The sequence below is a fragment of the Erithacus rubecula genome, assembly GCF_903797595.1.
Source record: "Erithacus rubecula genome assembly, chromosome: 2".
NCBI lineage: Eukaryota > Metazoa > Chordata > Aves > Passeriformes > Muscicapidae > Erithacus > Erithacus rubecula.
The window spans coordinates 98,942,098-98,955,960 of NC_136685.1; the positions used below are offsets into that span (position 1 = coordinate 98,942,098).

Sequence of the window (13,863 nt, forward strand, 5' to 3'; positions counted from 1 at the left end):
ACCTTTACTACCACAATATAAGAAAATGTAATTAAACCCATAATAAAAGCTTTTACATACTTACTCTTTTACTACTCTCCCAAGCAGAGCCGTGGGCAGGCGGGGGGGCCCGGAGCCAGCCCCTCGCTCCCACCGCCCGGCCCTGCGCGCCCGCGCATCCCAGGGCCGCGCAGCCATAAACGCGCCCTGCGCAGTCACATCCTAATTAGCCGCCCCGGCGACCAGCACTCAACACCTTATTATTGAACCATTAGGGCCCCGATACTGCCGGCCGTGCCGGGGCCGGGCTTGGGCCGGAGTTTACCGGAGGGCGCGGGGAACCGCGCATCCCCCCGCGAACCCCCCCGCGCCACCGCCCGCTCTCCGCGGGTCTGATCCGCCAACGCATCGCCCGTGGGGGACGAGGGTGGAAAAGCGCATTTCTGCACCTTGTCCCTTCAACCGGGAAAGCAAAGCCGCGCAGCTCCGCGGGTGCGGACGGGTAGGTGCGGGGCTGCGCGCCCGCTGCCCGCAGCGGAGCCGGAGCGCCCCGGGCGCGGCGCTCGCAAAGCCGGGGGTGCCGGGGCCAGACGCGCAGCGGGAGAGGGGACGGCGCAACGCCGGGGCAGCGAAAGAGGGGGCGCGGGGTGGCGGAGAAACACGCCGACCCCCGACAACCCCAAAACTGTAGCTTCATTTCCTTAGCTTTCACTTTAATAAAATAATGATTCGTTGGGAAAATGGGGTATAAATCTTCATTTTGGAGGCAATTAAAGTGTTGATTTCATTCGTGCCCCTGAGCGATTCTTGTAATTTGTTCAAATAGCTTTATGTACCCAGCACTCCAGAGCTTTTAGAAACCCATTTTCTAGTTAGACTTGTTGGATTACAATTTTTATTCAACAGCAGCAAGCCGAGTTTGCCTCAGCTAGACCCTGGCTGGAGGGTTCCCCTCGCTCTAAGGCGCTGCGCGGGCCAGCGGCTCCCCGGAGCATCCTCACCAGCCCCGGGTACCTCCCTGCCACACCACCCTCCACCCACTCTGCCAAGCTTTTCCCCTGCATAACAAAATTGGGTGGGAAAACAATCCCTTCAAAACAACCTGCCTATGTGCACATAAACCCCTTTAGAAAAGTTCATGCCTTCCTTCAAGCCTGCCTCCCCTGTCACAAACCGACAGCCTTCGGCAGATAGGAGAAAATATTTCAGATACTGCCCACACTGCAATGCAACGCACCTTCATGTCAGTGATCTATAAAATAACTCCCAGCTGACAGTGCCAGTGATAACAGCAAAGCAGCTGAGGAAACTCCTGCCTGCTTGGCTGCGCCTTGCTTGAACAAAAGGAAACCTCCAGAGTCAGGAGCAGATCACTCCTAACACTGTAATTACGTAGCTGATCAAAAAGAAGAAATAACTTGGGGGGTTTAACTAGGGATTTATTTTTCGTGCGTGTGCTTGAGGTCCCCTCTCTCAAAGGCAAAGCGCTGCTACCCCTCGGTTCAGAGCAAACAAACGGACCGTGAAAACCCCACCATTTCACCCAACTCGAATAAAAGCCAAATCTCAGTCACTACCATCATCCAGGAGCTTAATTTAGATCTAGGCACCTCCTGCATTAGTCCCAAACGCTCCCATGAAAAGGCAAGGATCCCAACCTGCACACAGTGGAAGGAGGAGGAGAGGGAGAGGGGACAGCCTGCTCTCCCCACTCAGCTCACCCGCATTTCCCACCCCGTTGCAGCCGACATTAAAGGCCTGAACCATCCCAAACAAAACCTGGACAACCGTCACAGCCACGCGAGGCTTTGCTGCCTTGGCTTTGACTATATTTATTTTTTAAAGAGAGGGCTTGAAAACTTGAAAGATCAAGGAAAAGAATTTAAAACCTGAATCCCTTTTTATTTTCTCCCTTTTTTTTTTTTTTGTCTATTAAGTAAAATAAAATGGGCGCGTTTGCAGCAGGCAGGCGTGCACAAAGCAATGTTCACTCAAGTCTAAAAGCGTTCGGCCAAGGAAAACTGACAAGACGGACTAATGAACCGTAGAGACGGGAAGAAAATAGCCAGTATTTGCTAGATTTCAAACCCTCTCTGTCTTCTCTGGACCACCTATCTCGGATTTTATTATTATTTTGGTCAACGACTCCAGCCCTTCCTTCTCAATGCTACCAAGAAGCCAGTGATTCACAGATACCACTTCTATTATTGGAAAGGGTAAATAAAATAAAGACAAAAATTAAAAGCGACAAGAAACAGGTCGAGTTTGCAGGCGATGCTTTTACAAGCTCATCTCGCCAGGTCGAATCCGGGAGCAAGCCTTAATGAAGCAATAATAGCCACATTATTCAAAAATTTTCATTTCGATGGAAATTTATCTAAAAGGGACTTAATCATATGCAAATAATAAAAGGAGGCGTAGTGACCCAGCAAGCGATCTGCATACAAATCTTAGCGTGTGCGACATTGGCGAGATCATACCTGATCCGTTAGATTTGCTGATCTTGTTATGTCTTCACTGTCCGATTTTGATCCGCCCTCTCTATCGTCTATGACCAAATCGATAGGCATTTTTCCTTTCAAACAGCTAATATACCGGTGGCAGAAATTGTCACATAATTCGTGTACCTACATTATGACGGAGGCCAAAAAAAAAAAAAAAAGGCAAGAGGAAAAAAGAAAAAGAAAGAAGAGAGAGGGAAAAAAGGGAAGAAAATATAATCAGGAATACATAAGTAAAATTGACAAGTGCAACCAGTCTCCCCCCTTCGCCCCTGTGACATCAAAAGTCCTAAATAGGGGAAACACACTGCAATTATCCCCCTGAGACCTCTAGACGCATCCAGAATTAGGAATAACTTTCTTTTCTCACAAAATAGAGATATCCTAGAAAATTGACAGTGACAAGATGATTCACGGGCTACAACATATTCAACACCCGTGTTAAATTCATCTGCTCCCGGAGCTCTGGCCATTAGAGAGGTGACCTGCATGGGTGATATTTAAGGAAAACTATTTAATTTCATCCAGTTATTTCATCATAAACCCCTTCCAAAGGGGTAGGAGGAGAGAAAAAAGGATTAAAAAAAAAAAATCCACATGCACTGGGCTGAAATACATTATAGGCATTCATGCCCTGAAATCCCCAGTTGCTCTGATGGACTTGTACCTGAACCGCCTTTATTAATGGGCAGATTTTAACACATTTCGGTAGAGCGAGAACAACCTGACAGTTATGGTTAGATAAAGTGACTGAGGCTCATGAGAAACTTTTCAACTATTTAAAAACCTCTCAAAATGTTTATTTTTAGGAGAAAGGGAATTCTCTTCTAGGCCAGCTATCAATGACACGTAAAAAATCCTCAGGAAACCCAGAGCGCACTTCCAATTTAACGTGAGCTCGGATGACACTGCCTGCTTAGAAATTAGCATTCTCCCTCCTAAGATTTCTAAAACAGCCAACAAAAAAGTCCTGCATTTAGGCTGCAATCTCTTTCTTCTGCTCGGAGGTGTACAATATTCCCAGGAACAAGAGACAGACAGAACTATCAACTCTGCTTTGTCTCTGCAAAATGTTACAGGACAATCCGCGCCCTGAGCCTGACCTGCAGATGGCTCTTTAAAAAAAAAAATAAAAAATTCCGCCTTCCAACTAACTGCAACTGAAGACTCTTCTTCACCGTCACTAAGAAAATACAATATCTAATTTTTTAAGTCACAATTTCAGGGGCTTGACTGAACTAACCATTTCAAGTCTCATCTGCGGCACCACAGAACTGCAACTATTTATACAAAGCCAGCAAAGTATTACAATGAACACAAGGCCTGGGCGTTTGAGAGCTTGGTTTTAGAGGCTGAAATTGTAATTAAACTGCGAAGAGAAATGGACGCCAAGATTGGTCTTGACACTAATTACCAGAAAGAAAGACATTTATGCAAATTTACCAGAAGCCTGAACTTCAGCAGTACTGAAACGGAGGAGGAAGAAAGGAAGGGTGGGGGGGGGGGGAGGTAGAGAGAAAGGGAGGGAGACAGAGAGACAAAAATTACCTTCTCTAATTCCAACAGATGAAACCTTAATACTTGTATGGCTTGAATCATCTGCAAAGACACAAACAACATGAACATTAATCTCATTCCTGGATTTGGGGATATTTCCCACAGTCACCCCGGCCGCACTTTGTAGCTTGACTTTTCTCTAGTAGTAAATAAAAAGTTGTTTTGATTTATGGCAATAACACTAAAACTTAATAGCGGTGGCTTTGTGCGCTGTTTAACGAGAAGCGATCTAGAGTTAACAAAAAAAAAAAAAAAAATCCCAATTGCAACGAAGCAACTGAATTATACGGATCATAAACATTTCTTAAAAAAAAGCAACAACCCTCTAAACACCATCACTGGCTCCTCGCTTAGTGAAAGCGGGAGCAGGTCTCCTACAGTGGAGGCAAAATATTTATCCTTAACAGGGGACAGAAAGAAAGAGAGAAACGACCTCATTTTCTGTGAATTTGCCACTGGTGCATCTCCAGCCATTGTAATCCTCTGTGTTTCCCATCGAGCTGCTTAAAAGGTGCACGGAGGGGCTGGTTACAGCGGGGATAAATCCACGCTCCTCTTGGGCAGGCGGGCTCACCATCAAGCCCGCCAGCTCCTCTTTGGATGGGGTTTTGCTTTATGTATATCCGTATGGGATTTTTTACTTCCAAGCAATTACCACACCGTATTTACTTGTAAATACAAAAATCATCACTGTAACAATTATAATTTTTAAAATCCACGTGAGAAATTTTCAATTTAGCACCACCAAACCACCTCTCCAGATGACACAGAAGTTTTTAAAAAATAATAAATAAATGGGAAGGGAAGGGAGGGTGGGGGTGGGGAGAGGAAGAAGTGTTAACTCTTACCAAGTTATCCAGCTCAGGATTAGAGGAAAAGAGGGGTTTCTCTGCTCGGATCTAAATGTAAGAAAGGGGAGGAAAGGGGGAAAAAAATAATAATAAAAATGATTTGAAATATGGAAGCAGAAAAAGCAGACGTTATTATTTCTTGCTTCATTACACTGTCGGGTCCATTATGTAACCTTCCGTGCAAAGCCCTGACTGCTGGATTTAGTACATCAGCCAAACACTTGAGCAAGTGAATCAAATACACTGTAAAATACCTATGGAGCTTCCCCGGCAGAGCCTGTCCCGGCTCCGGGAGCCACGCAGCGAAACTCCCGGCCGGGCACAGACCGCTCCAATTTATCTGTTTTTTTAAAGGGGGTAGTAAATGCCGAGATTTCCTGGTATCATTTTTTTTTTTTTTTTTCATGTTTTATTTCAGTTGGGGTTTAGGAGACTTTTTGTTTTGGTTTTTTTTTTTGCCTCTTTCAGTAAGAGAGGGGGGAGGGGGAAACGCGCATCTTTATCTCAACAGAGACTTGTTTTTCTCGATAAGATTTTTTTTTTTCCCCCTCTTTTTTTTCTTTTACTGTTTTCAACCCGGTTTTGCTGACCTGTTTGGCGAACACTGCTATGTCTTCATTGAAAGACTCAGAGGAGCAAACATCGCCTCCCGCTACCCCGGGCTCCCTGGGTGTGCATGTAGCTAATTCACATTTCTCAAAAATCAGTGCTAAAAGAGGGAACAGGGGGTGTCTGAAAGAAAATACAATAGTCACACACACAGAGGGGGGGAAAATATCATAACGAAACAAAAAAAAAAAAAAAACCAAACAAACAAACACAACAATAGTTAGTCCCACAGCAGAGTGCGTGGGGAAGGGGCACCCACTGAGGGGGCTCCGGCACCCCCCGCCGCCTCCCGCAGCGTCCCGGCCCCTTCCCACAGCCGGCCGGCCGGCAGCCCGGCATCTCCCGGCCTTTCGGCACTGGCTGGCCGCAGATATTGTTAATACAACCTCAGGACAAGCCAAGAATAAAACCCAAGCCGGTTCCAGCAGCCATTTTGAATTAACTTTCCTTGTCTTTGAGAGAAAAAAAAAAAAAAAAAAAAAAAAAAAAAAGAAGAAATTAAAATCCCTGGGCTTACAGTTCTGCCTCTCATGCTGTTAATTCCCGCTTTCTGCTGGAGGACTTGCTGGGAGTGAAAGGGGGAAAAAACAAACCCAAACCAACAGAAAAACAGAAAAAGAAACAATCCCCATCCAAATGAAAAAAAAAAAAAAAGAAAAAGAAAAAAAAAAGTAGGAGAAAAAGCCCTTAAACCCACCCAACCCAGCTCCGACCCTGTGGCAGCGCTGGCCGAGGCGGGCTCGCTCCCCACGGCCTGCCCGGCTCTCCGCCCCCGGGGCTCGCAGCCGCCGACCCGCGGGGGAGCCAGGTGCTCCTGGGCAATCCCAGCTTGGAAAGCCTCCGCGGGAGAGAGGCAGCGTGTGCATCTGCTTCCCTCGCCCGTTTAATAATTTAAATAAATAAATAAGCGTGGGCGCGCGCACACATATATATGTATATTTATAAACAGGGATTTCATTTTTTTTTCTCCCAGGGCTTCATACTTTTTTTTTTTCCTTCTGGGTACCTCACACCACGACTTTTAGCCAACCCTCCCGATTTCTGATAAATCGATAAAGAAACCAAACTCCATGAATTTTATTTTGCTCCCACTTCTCCTCACTGTCCTGAGAGTGATTTTTAAAGGCTCTTAAACTTTCCTTCAAACTTCAGCTGGGCAAATACATTTTAAAAGCATCTGTGCCCAACGTAATAACCTCGTCAGCTCCCATCGCAACGGCCTAGAAGCTGCTTTACAAGTTGCCTCATTGGGAAACATTCAATGCTGTCAGATAAAAGTTAAAAAAAATAAATAAAAAAAAAGAAAATTAAAATAAAATCTAAAAATAGAAAGAGTTGAGAGAAGCAGCTCTTGAGTTCTCTCAGCACAAGGAAAGATGAACAAGGTGGAAAGTTGAGAGAAGCTCTCCAAACTCTCCCTGCTCCAAAACTCCTTGCAGAGATTTACCACCCGGCGCAGGTTGTGCCCTGGGAATATTATTTTCCACCTCCTCCCGCGGTGATGCCTGCCGCCCCTCCAGCAAGCTCCTTTTTTCCCGAGCCCAAGCGGCTCCCCGTGCCGGAGGGACCCCAACCCTCTCCCCCCCGCCTCCCAAACCAGCCAAGACACAAAATCAGGAGCGCGGCGCTTCTCCGCGCGGCGCTCCCCATCCCGCCCTTGCGCTCCCCGCGCTGCCCCCGCTCCATCCCGCGCGGGTTGCGCGGGGCCCTGCGCGGCACCCACCCGTAGATGGCATCTTTATCTCTCTTGAGGGCGTCGTTGACGGAGGCGCCCATGGCGGGGGGCATGGCGTTGGCGTGGGCGGCGTGCGGGTACTGGTGCGAGTGCAGCGGCGGCCCGTGGTTCAGGTGGTGGACGGGCTGCATGGGGCGGGCGCCGTGGGGGTCCCCGTACATGGTGGTGGGGATGCCCACCCCCTCCATGCCGCCGTAGTGGGGCAGCTCGTCGTACTGCGGGGCAGAGAGAGCAGAGAGGCGTCAGGGGGAGGCGGGGGCAGCGCCCCCGGCAGAGCCGCGCTCCCTGTCCCACCCCGGGGACGAGCCGCGATCCCCCCCGAGCGCGCCCGGGCTCCGCGGCGCCGGCCCTGGGGAGGGAAAGGCGCCCGGGCCGGGAGCAGAGGGGCCGGGCTGCTCCGGCCCGGAGCCCTCCGAGTCTGGGGCGGAGGAGAAACGACAGCAGCAATAACAATAATAATAGCATTAATAATAAAATAAATAAAAGTGAAAATAAACCACCCCAAAGTTCCCAGCCCCCCCACCCCGTGAATGGAAGCGGTTCCCGGAGTCCAAATTTCTCTCCGCTAAACTTTTTCCCGCTGATAAGAAGTCAGGTACCTCACCAGCGAGGATGCAAAAACTTGAGCAGCAGTAAACAAAACCAAACCAAACCGAAAAAGAGAATGAGCTATTCGCGGATTTCCAGCAATTCCACGCGAACACAACTTTTAAAGCCGAAAAGCTGGAAACGTTCGCCCGGGCTCTCGGGATTTTGGGAATGCCTTTTTTTTTTTTTTTTTAAGGGTTTTCTTTGTTCAAGATTAAGGACCGAAAGCTACCGCGGTTCCCAGGCAGCGGGGGAAACAGCCACTTTTCATCTATTAAAAGCGAAGGTGTGAATAAACACTTTTAAAGATCCCTGACACTTGCTTGGATCGAAAGAGTAAAAGGCAAGTTGTCAGCAGAGGAACTTTCTTTCCCAACCAGCTCTCGGACGGCGGCAGGCAAATTAAGCAAGAAAACGTCTTTCCAGGTCTTTTCTCCTTACCCAAATCCCTGTTCACCCGACTATAGCTGATCTATTTTTTTTTCTCAAAACTTCAATTTAGGAGGTATTAGGGTAAAAAAAAAAGAAAGAAAGAAAAAAAAAGAGATATCACCCAAAATAGAAACAACAATACACATGGTAGTGAATGCTGTTAACCTCCAATTCAAATTAAAGTCAATTTCTTTCTAAAAGAGTGGGGGGGTTTGCCCACTGCACCTTTTGGGATAGATTATATATATATTAAAAAAAAAGGGGGGGTGAGAAAAAAAAAAAAGAGGTAGAAGAAGAAGAAGAAAAAAAGTTGTGCTTACTCCCAGCCAGAGCTTATCTTCTGAAAGTGAAGCGGTATATCATCACTAACACAGCAAAATGCCCAGAGACATGCACACATTCAAATATTTCAAGCACTGGTGATTTTAAAAAAGACATTGGTAGGACTAGAGCTACAAAACCAACAAATACAGAGGCTTGGACATATTCACTTACGTGCCTGTATGTCATTAATGTATAGAAAGCTCGCCTCTTCCCTGAGAGCTCCGGGATGGGGAGTAAAAGAATCAAGAAAATAGCAATATACACAGGTTTTAAGCCTGCAAGTACAACTGATAAACCCTCCCGCTGCAGGACACCGCTTTGTGCCCCTATTCCAAAAAGGAGAAAAAGGAAAAAAAAAAAAAAGAAAAAAGAAACTTTTTTCGCAGTGTCTCTGTCAGCCACGTTTCAATATTATTTCACATTTGAAATCCATTTTTTTTAATCATACGTACCCTTTGCGCCATCGGCCTGCTTGCTCCCTTCCTACTTCAACTTCTAATATATCCTCTTTAAGGCCAGTGTGAAAAGAAAGAAACACGAAGTTCCCCCCCCTCACCCCCAAAAAAAGGCAAAAATCCCTTAGCGTCTCCAGCAATGGAAGCAATCGAGTAAAATCTTCGGCTTGCTGGATCTCAGCGAAGCGATACGGTAACTCAGCATTAAAAAAGGAGGAAAAAAATTAGAAGAAAAAAAAAAATCAACTCTCCCTCCTTCCTTCCTTCTTTTTTCTTTCTTTCTTCCCTCTCTCCCTGTCTCTCTCTCTTACTCTCCCCCTCTCGTTTCCAAGACAGCAGCGGGGCGAAAGCAAATATCCTTTCCCCAAATCAGTTTTTTTCTTTTTTTTTTTCTTTTTTTTTTTTTTTTTTTTTTAAAGTGCCCCTCAAACCCAACTACCAAGTCTCATGGCTTTTTGCCACTCCGGCTGTCAATCACAGGCGAGGTTGTCAAGGTGGTGAATGACTGATGATGATCCGCTGCGTGTGCTCCCACCGCGCAGGACACCGCGAATGTTAATTTTCGAGTGCGATCACCCAAAAAAAAAAAAAAAAAAAAAAAAAAAGAAAAAAGAAAAAAAAAGAAAAAAAAGAATAAAAATTTAGAAAAAAAGAAAAAAATTGAATCGAGGGAGGAGGAGAAGGAGGGGGAAAAATTAAAAATTAAAAAGGCTCGCTAACGCGCCGTCTCTCCTTTTATTATGGTTATTATGATGATGATGATGATGATGATGGGGGGCTTTTTTTTTTCGCTCCTCCTCGGATCGCTCCTAATTCCTCGCCGGCGCCGGCTCGCTCTGCCCCTGCGCGGCCGCCGGGCGAGGCTGGCGGAGTCGGGCCGGGCGCGGGTGCCGTGCGGGGCGGGCGCGGGAGGAAGGGCAGCGGGGCGGGATGGCGGGAGGGGGAGGCAGGGGGAGGCGCTGCCGCCGCCGCCGCCGCGGTCCGAGCGCTGCCGTCCGTCCGCCGCCGCCGCCGCCGCTCCGCCCGAGCGCAGCGCAGCGCCGGGCTGGAGCAGACTGCGGGAACCCGGAAGTAGTGGTGGCCATAACAGGTCGCGTCTTACACAATGCGCTGGGCGGCAGCAACTCCGCCACCGGCGCAGGGGGGCGCGCCGCCCGCCCCGCGCCCGCGCAGCGCCGCGGGTTGGACACACCGCCCCCTCCCGGCCCTGCCCTCCGCGCCCCCCCGCGCGCACGCGGAACGCGCGCCCGCCCCCCCCGGCGGCCGCGGGGGCGCTCCCGTCGTCTTTGTCTGGCGGCGCCGCCGCCCCGCGCAGCGCCGCGCAGCGCCCCGGGGTCGCGCCGCCGCCCGCCCCTCGCTCCGCTGCCCGCCTCGCCGGGCGCCCCCCCCTCCCCGGCGGCTCCCCCCGCGGCCGCCGGCCGAGTGAGCTCACCCGGCCCCCGGCCGCCGCCGCCGCGCCGCCGCCGACCAATCAGCGCCGCGCCGCCCCGCGCCGCGCCCCCATTGGTCCGGGCGGGAAGCGGGGCTCGGACCGGCGCGCCGGGGCGGGGGGGCGCCCCCCCATCCCCGTCCCCGTCCATCACTGCTCCCGTCCCCATCCTTATTCCCATCCCTATCCCCATCTCCTCCGCCGAGCTCTGCGGGCGCGCTGTCCTGCGTGGGGCGATCCCCCCCCGCCGGTGCCTCCATCCGCCAAACCGCGGGTCCGCTCCCTTGCGTTCAAAAGCACAGCCATCCCTCCCCGCAGCCCCGCCGGTCCCCGCCGGCCTGGGAGCGGAGAACTCGCCGTGCCCCTTCCTCCCTTACCTGCGGGCCGAGCTGCGCCGAGCCCCGAACGGGCGCTTGCGGGCACAGCTGCCCCGACACTATCGCATCTTCCGCCCGGGCAACGGGGCGGGAGGAGGAGAGCCCCCGGTACAGCGGTCCCGACTGAGCTGCTCGGGGAAACGGGGGAGTGACGGAAGGGCTCCTCTGGTAAACCCCCTGGGGCAGAAGGGACGCTCCTCCGCTGCTGCCGGACCCCCGGGGGAGGCGGGCAGCGGCTCAGCCCCCGCCGCCACGTCTCAAACTTCGGGGAAACCCGTTTCGATCCCCCCTCCCGCCCCCTTTCTGCTAGGACCGGCTTTTTATCCCAGCGAGAGAAATCCAGAACTCTCAGGTAAGAGCCGTTTTCATGCAGTGACCCCCACCCACCCACCCACCCACCCACCCGAGCCCCGCGCGTGGGGTTCATTTCTCCGGTGATTTCCCCGGGGAAAGGCGCTTGGTAACGATTCCCCACCACAGCGGTCCCTCTCAGGGGGTTGCTGTGACCCAGGGACGCGTTTCCTCCTCTTCCCATCCTCTTTTCCTTCCACCCCCCCCCCCCACCATGAAAAAAAAAAAAAAAAAAAAGAAGAAAACCCAGAAAGACCCTTTTGCAGCTTCTCCACCAGGCCTTTATGAGCTTAATTCAGCGCAACTCAGCCCGAAACACTTTTACAATGTAATTACAGCCCTACAAATTGTTTACCCAAACCTCATCCTGGATAAGGATTTTACAATTAGCAAACAGTTATTACTCTTAGGGCTCGCTGTGAGGAACTGCTCAGTTCGCCTCTCCGCCCGTGAGAGGCCGGCCAGAAAAAAAGAAAGAAGGGAAACTTAAAAAAAAAAAAAAAGAAAAGAAGAAAAAAAATAATGCTAATCCGGACAGCAATTAATCATCTATTAAACGTGAAAAAGTAAACGGCCAAATCCTCGCTATCCTGGTAAACTCCTGCCGCGGCGGATGCGCTGCGCTGCAGCCGGACCCGCGCAGCATCTCGCCCAGACGCCTTTTTAGGAAAGCAACTCTGCTTGGGGTGTTTTGGGCTTTTGGTTGGTTTTTTTTTTTTTTTCCCCTCCAAAAACTTGCTGTTTTGCGGGAGTCTATTTAAGCCTGTCCATCGCCCGGCGGAAAGGGTGAGGGGCGGGGGGAATTACTGATAGGGGAAAAACAATAAGGAAAGAGCGAGGGGATCTGGTGGTTGCGGCGGGCCAGGCATCGGCCTCGCTGCGGAGCGCTGCGCGCCTCTACGCGCTGCTGCGCGGCCCCCCCAGACCGCGGCTGGGCCTTTGGCGAAGGGATCCACCGAGCTGAGGCAAAAAAAGGCGTCTGGGGAGCGAGGAAGCCTCCTCCACAAGGTGGAATCTGGGTCCATTTGCTTATCGGATAATAAATGAGGCTTTTAATCAGGCTGAATTTCCCAGCTTAAGGAAAGAATTAGTCATACCTAGGAACAATCAAATGGTTTCTAGCTGGCTTCCCTGCCGCCTTCCTAGCAGGGATTTGGGAGGGAGGGGCAGTGGGACGGGGGGAGAATTAGCATCCAAGTGTGCTCTTTCACTATTAATACAGAAATTTGAAAACTGAAATAGGAACAAGCAGAAGAGCGAAACAAACAAGAAACCGCAGAAGAAAGCATTGGAAAGGCGGACGGGAGATAATCCAGGAATGCTTCAGATAAGGAAAGGGGGAACGATACGTGAGGAGATACCCGAAAAGTCAGAGCCTGATGGAACGGCTGAAAGGACGGGGGATGGGGGGGATACCCGCACTTGTTTAGAGCCTGTTAAAGGTCAGATCGGGGTGGGGGGTGGGGTGCGGATGATCATAAAAGGAGTTTAAGAGCGAGGGGTTTAAGCGCGCAGAAGGAGCGCAGCGCCAGGATTTGGGGGGTTTGTTTACTGGCTCCCGATGCAGAAAACAAAAGAGCGACGGGTCTGTCCGGAGAGTCAGTGCGAGGTCAGCCGGGGCTGCCCCGCGCCCACCGCCGGCACAGCTCGGGCCCTGGTGCCTCGGCCGCCGGCGCCCCGGGAATCCGCGGGGGCCGGGGAACGGGAGCAGGGGCTGCCCGCGCACCCCACGGCCGGCCCTGACGCTTGCCAAAGTTATAGAGGGGTTTGATTAATTAAATGGAGGGCTTCATAAAAATATTTCCTAATAAAATTTACGGTTGTCTTAAAAGTTTCCAAGCAGCGCTATCACTTTTTTTTTCTCTTTTTAAATAAAATTAACTGAGAAATTAGTTACTGGCCGGGATTTTCGAGACTTCAACGGTGACAGCAGTGGTGGCGGGAGTAAAGGCACCCGCACACCAAAGGAGTCTTACAGGGACAAAAGTTGCGACGGCTGCCAGGTTTTCCCCGCGGCGGCACCTCGGGGTAGCCCGGGCAAGGCAGCGCAGAGCCGACCTGTGCCTTTCCCTTCCTATTTCACTCTACAAATAGAAAATTTCTGCATGAAGTCCGTAGACTAACCCCTGAGCCGGCAGCGCCATGGTGCTGGGGTTGTTGAAGGGGTTTTATTTTCTTACACGATTTAGGTTCTACAAGTTCATTTGTGTTAATTTGGAAATGCTGCTCCACGCCGGGGTTCGCGACGATCCCTGCCTTTAGCCCACTCGCCCCCCGGTGTTCCGTAATCCCTGCCTATGCCAAACCCTCTTTCTTTCCCGTCCATGTTCCTACACTTCTCGTTGAATTAAATAATAATATCTATAAAAGAAATTGCTGGATAAAACTGTGGCTGCTTAATTAAAAAAAAAAAAAAAAAAAAAAAAAAAAGCCGCTGGGCTCCTCTGCGTCCCAAGGATTGAGCTGTTGTGCCGTCTACTGGGAGACGGGGAAACTACAGCCAGAAACGCTTCCAAATTTTCTGCGAGAGAAAAGTCCAGTTTTCGGGAATTTGGAGGGGTCGGAGACGCCCAAGTGCCCAGTAGAATAGCGACCCGAGACAAAAAACGTCTTAGAGACACTTATGTTTTCCTTAGGCTACACCTGTATAATTGTATAAAAACTCCGCTTTTAAG

General features: G+C 50.4%; 2 protein-coding genes across 7 annotated transcripts in view; one reads left to right on the plus strand and one right to left on the minus strand.

Annotated features, from left to right (window-relative positions):
* Nucleotides 1–10,482, minus strand: part of MEIS1 (Meis homeobox 1) — a 108,015-nt gene extending 97,533 nt beyond the window's left edge. The window contains exons 1-6 of one of the 6 annotated variants that reach the window (XM_079333411.1): nt 10,464–10,482; nt 7,221–7,447; nt 5,479–5,620; nt 4,886–4,936; nt 4,029–4,079; nt 2,460–2,606 (exon numbers count right to left, since the gene is read on the minus strand). In XM_079333411.1, the coding sequence (XP_079189537.1) occupies nt 2,460–2,606; nt 4,029–4,079; nt 4,886–4,936; nt 5,479–5,620; nt 7,221–7,420 (591 nt within the window). In that variant the 5' untranslated portion in view covers nt 7,421–7,447; nt 10,464–10,482. The other 5 variants (XM_079333410.1, XM_079333409.1, XM_079333413.1 and 2 more) reach the window with 5 other exon arrangements.
* On the plus strand, nt 9,962–13,503 carry LOC306798743 (uncharacterized protein; the record flags this gene model as incomplete). Its single annotated transcript, XM_079298947.1, has 2 exons — nt 9,962–11,189; nt 12,431–13,503. The coding sequence occupies 2 exons, from the start codon at nt 9,962–9,964 to the stop codon at nt 12,517–12,519; spliced, it is 1,317 nt and encodes a 438-aa protein (XP_079155073.1). The 3' UTR covers nt 12,520–13,503.
* Nucleotides 13,504–13,863: the final 360 nt, after the last annotated feature.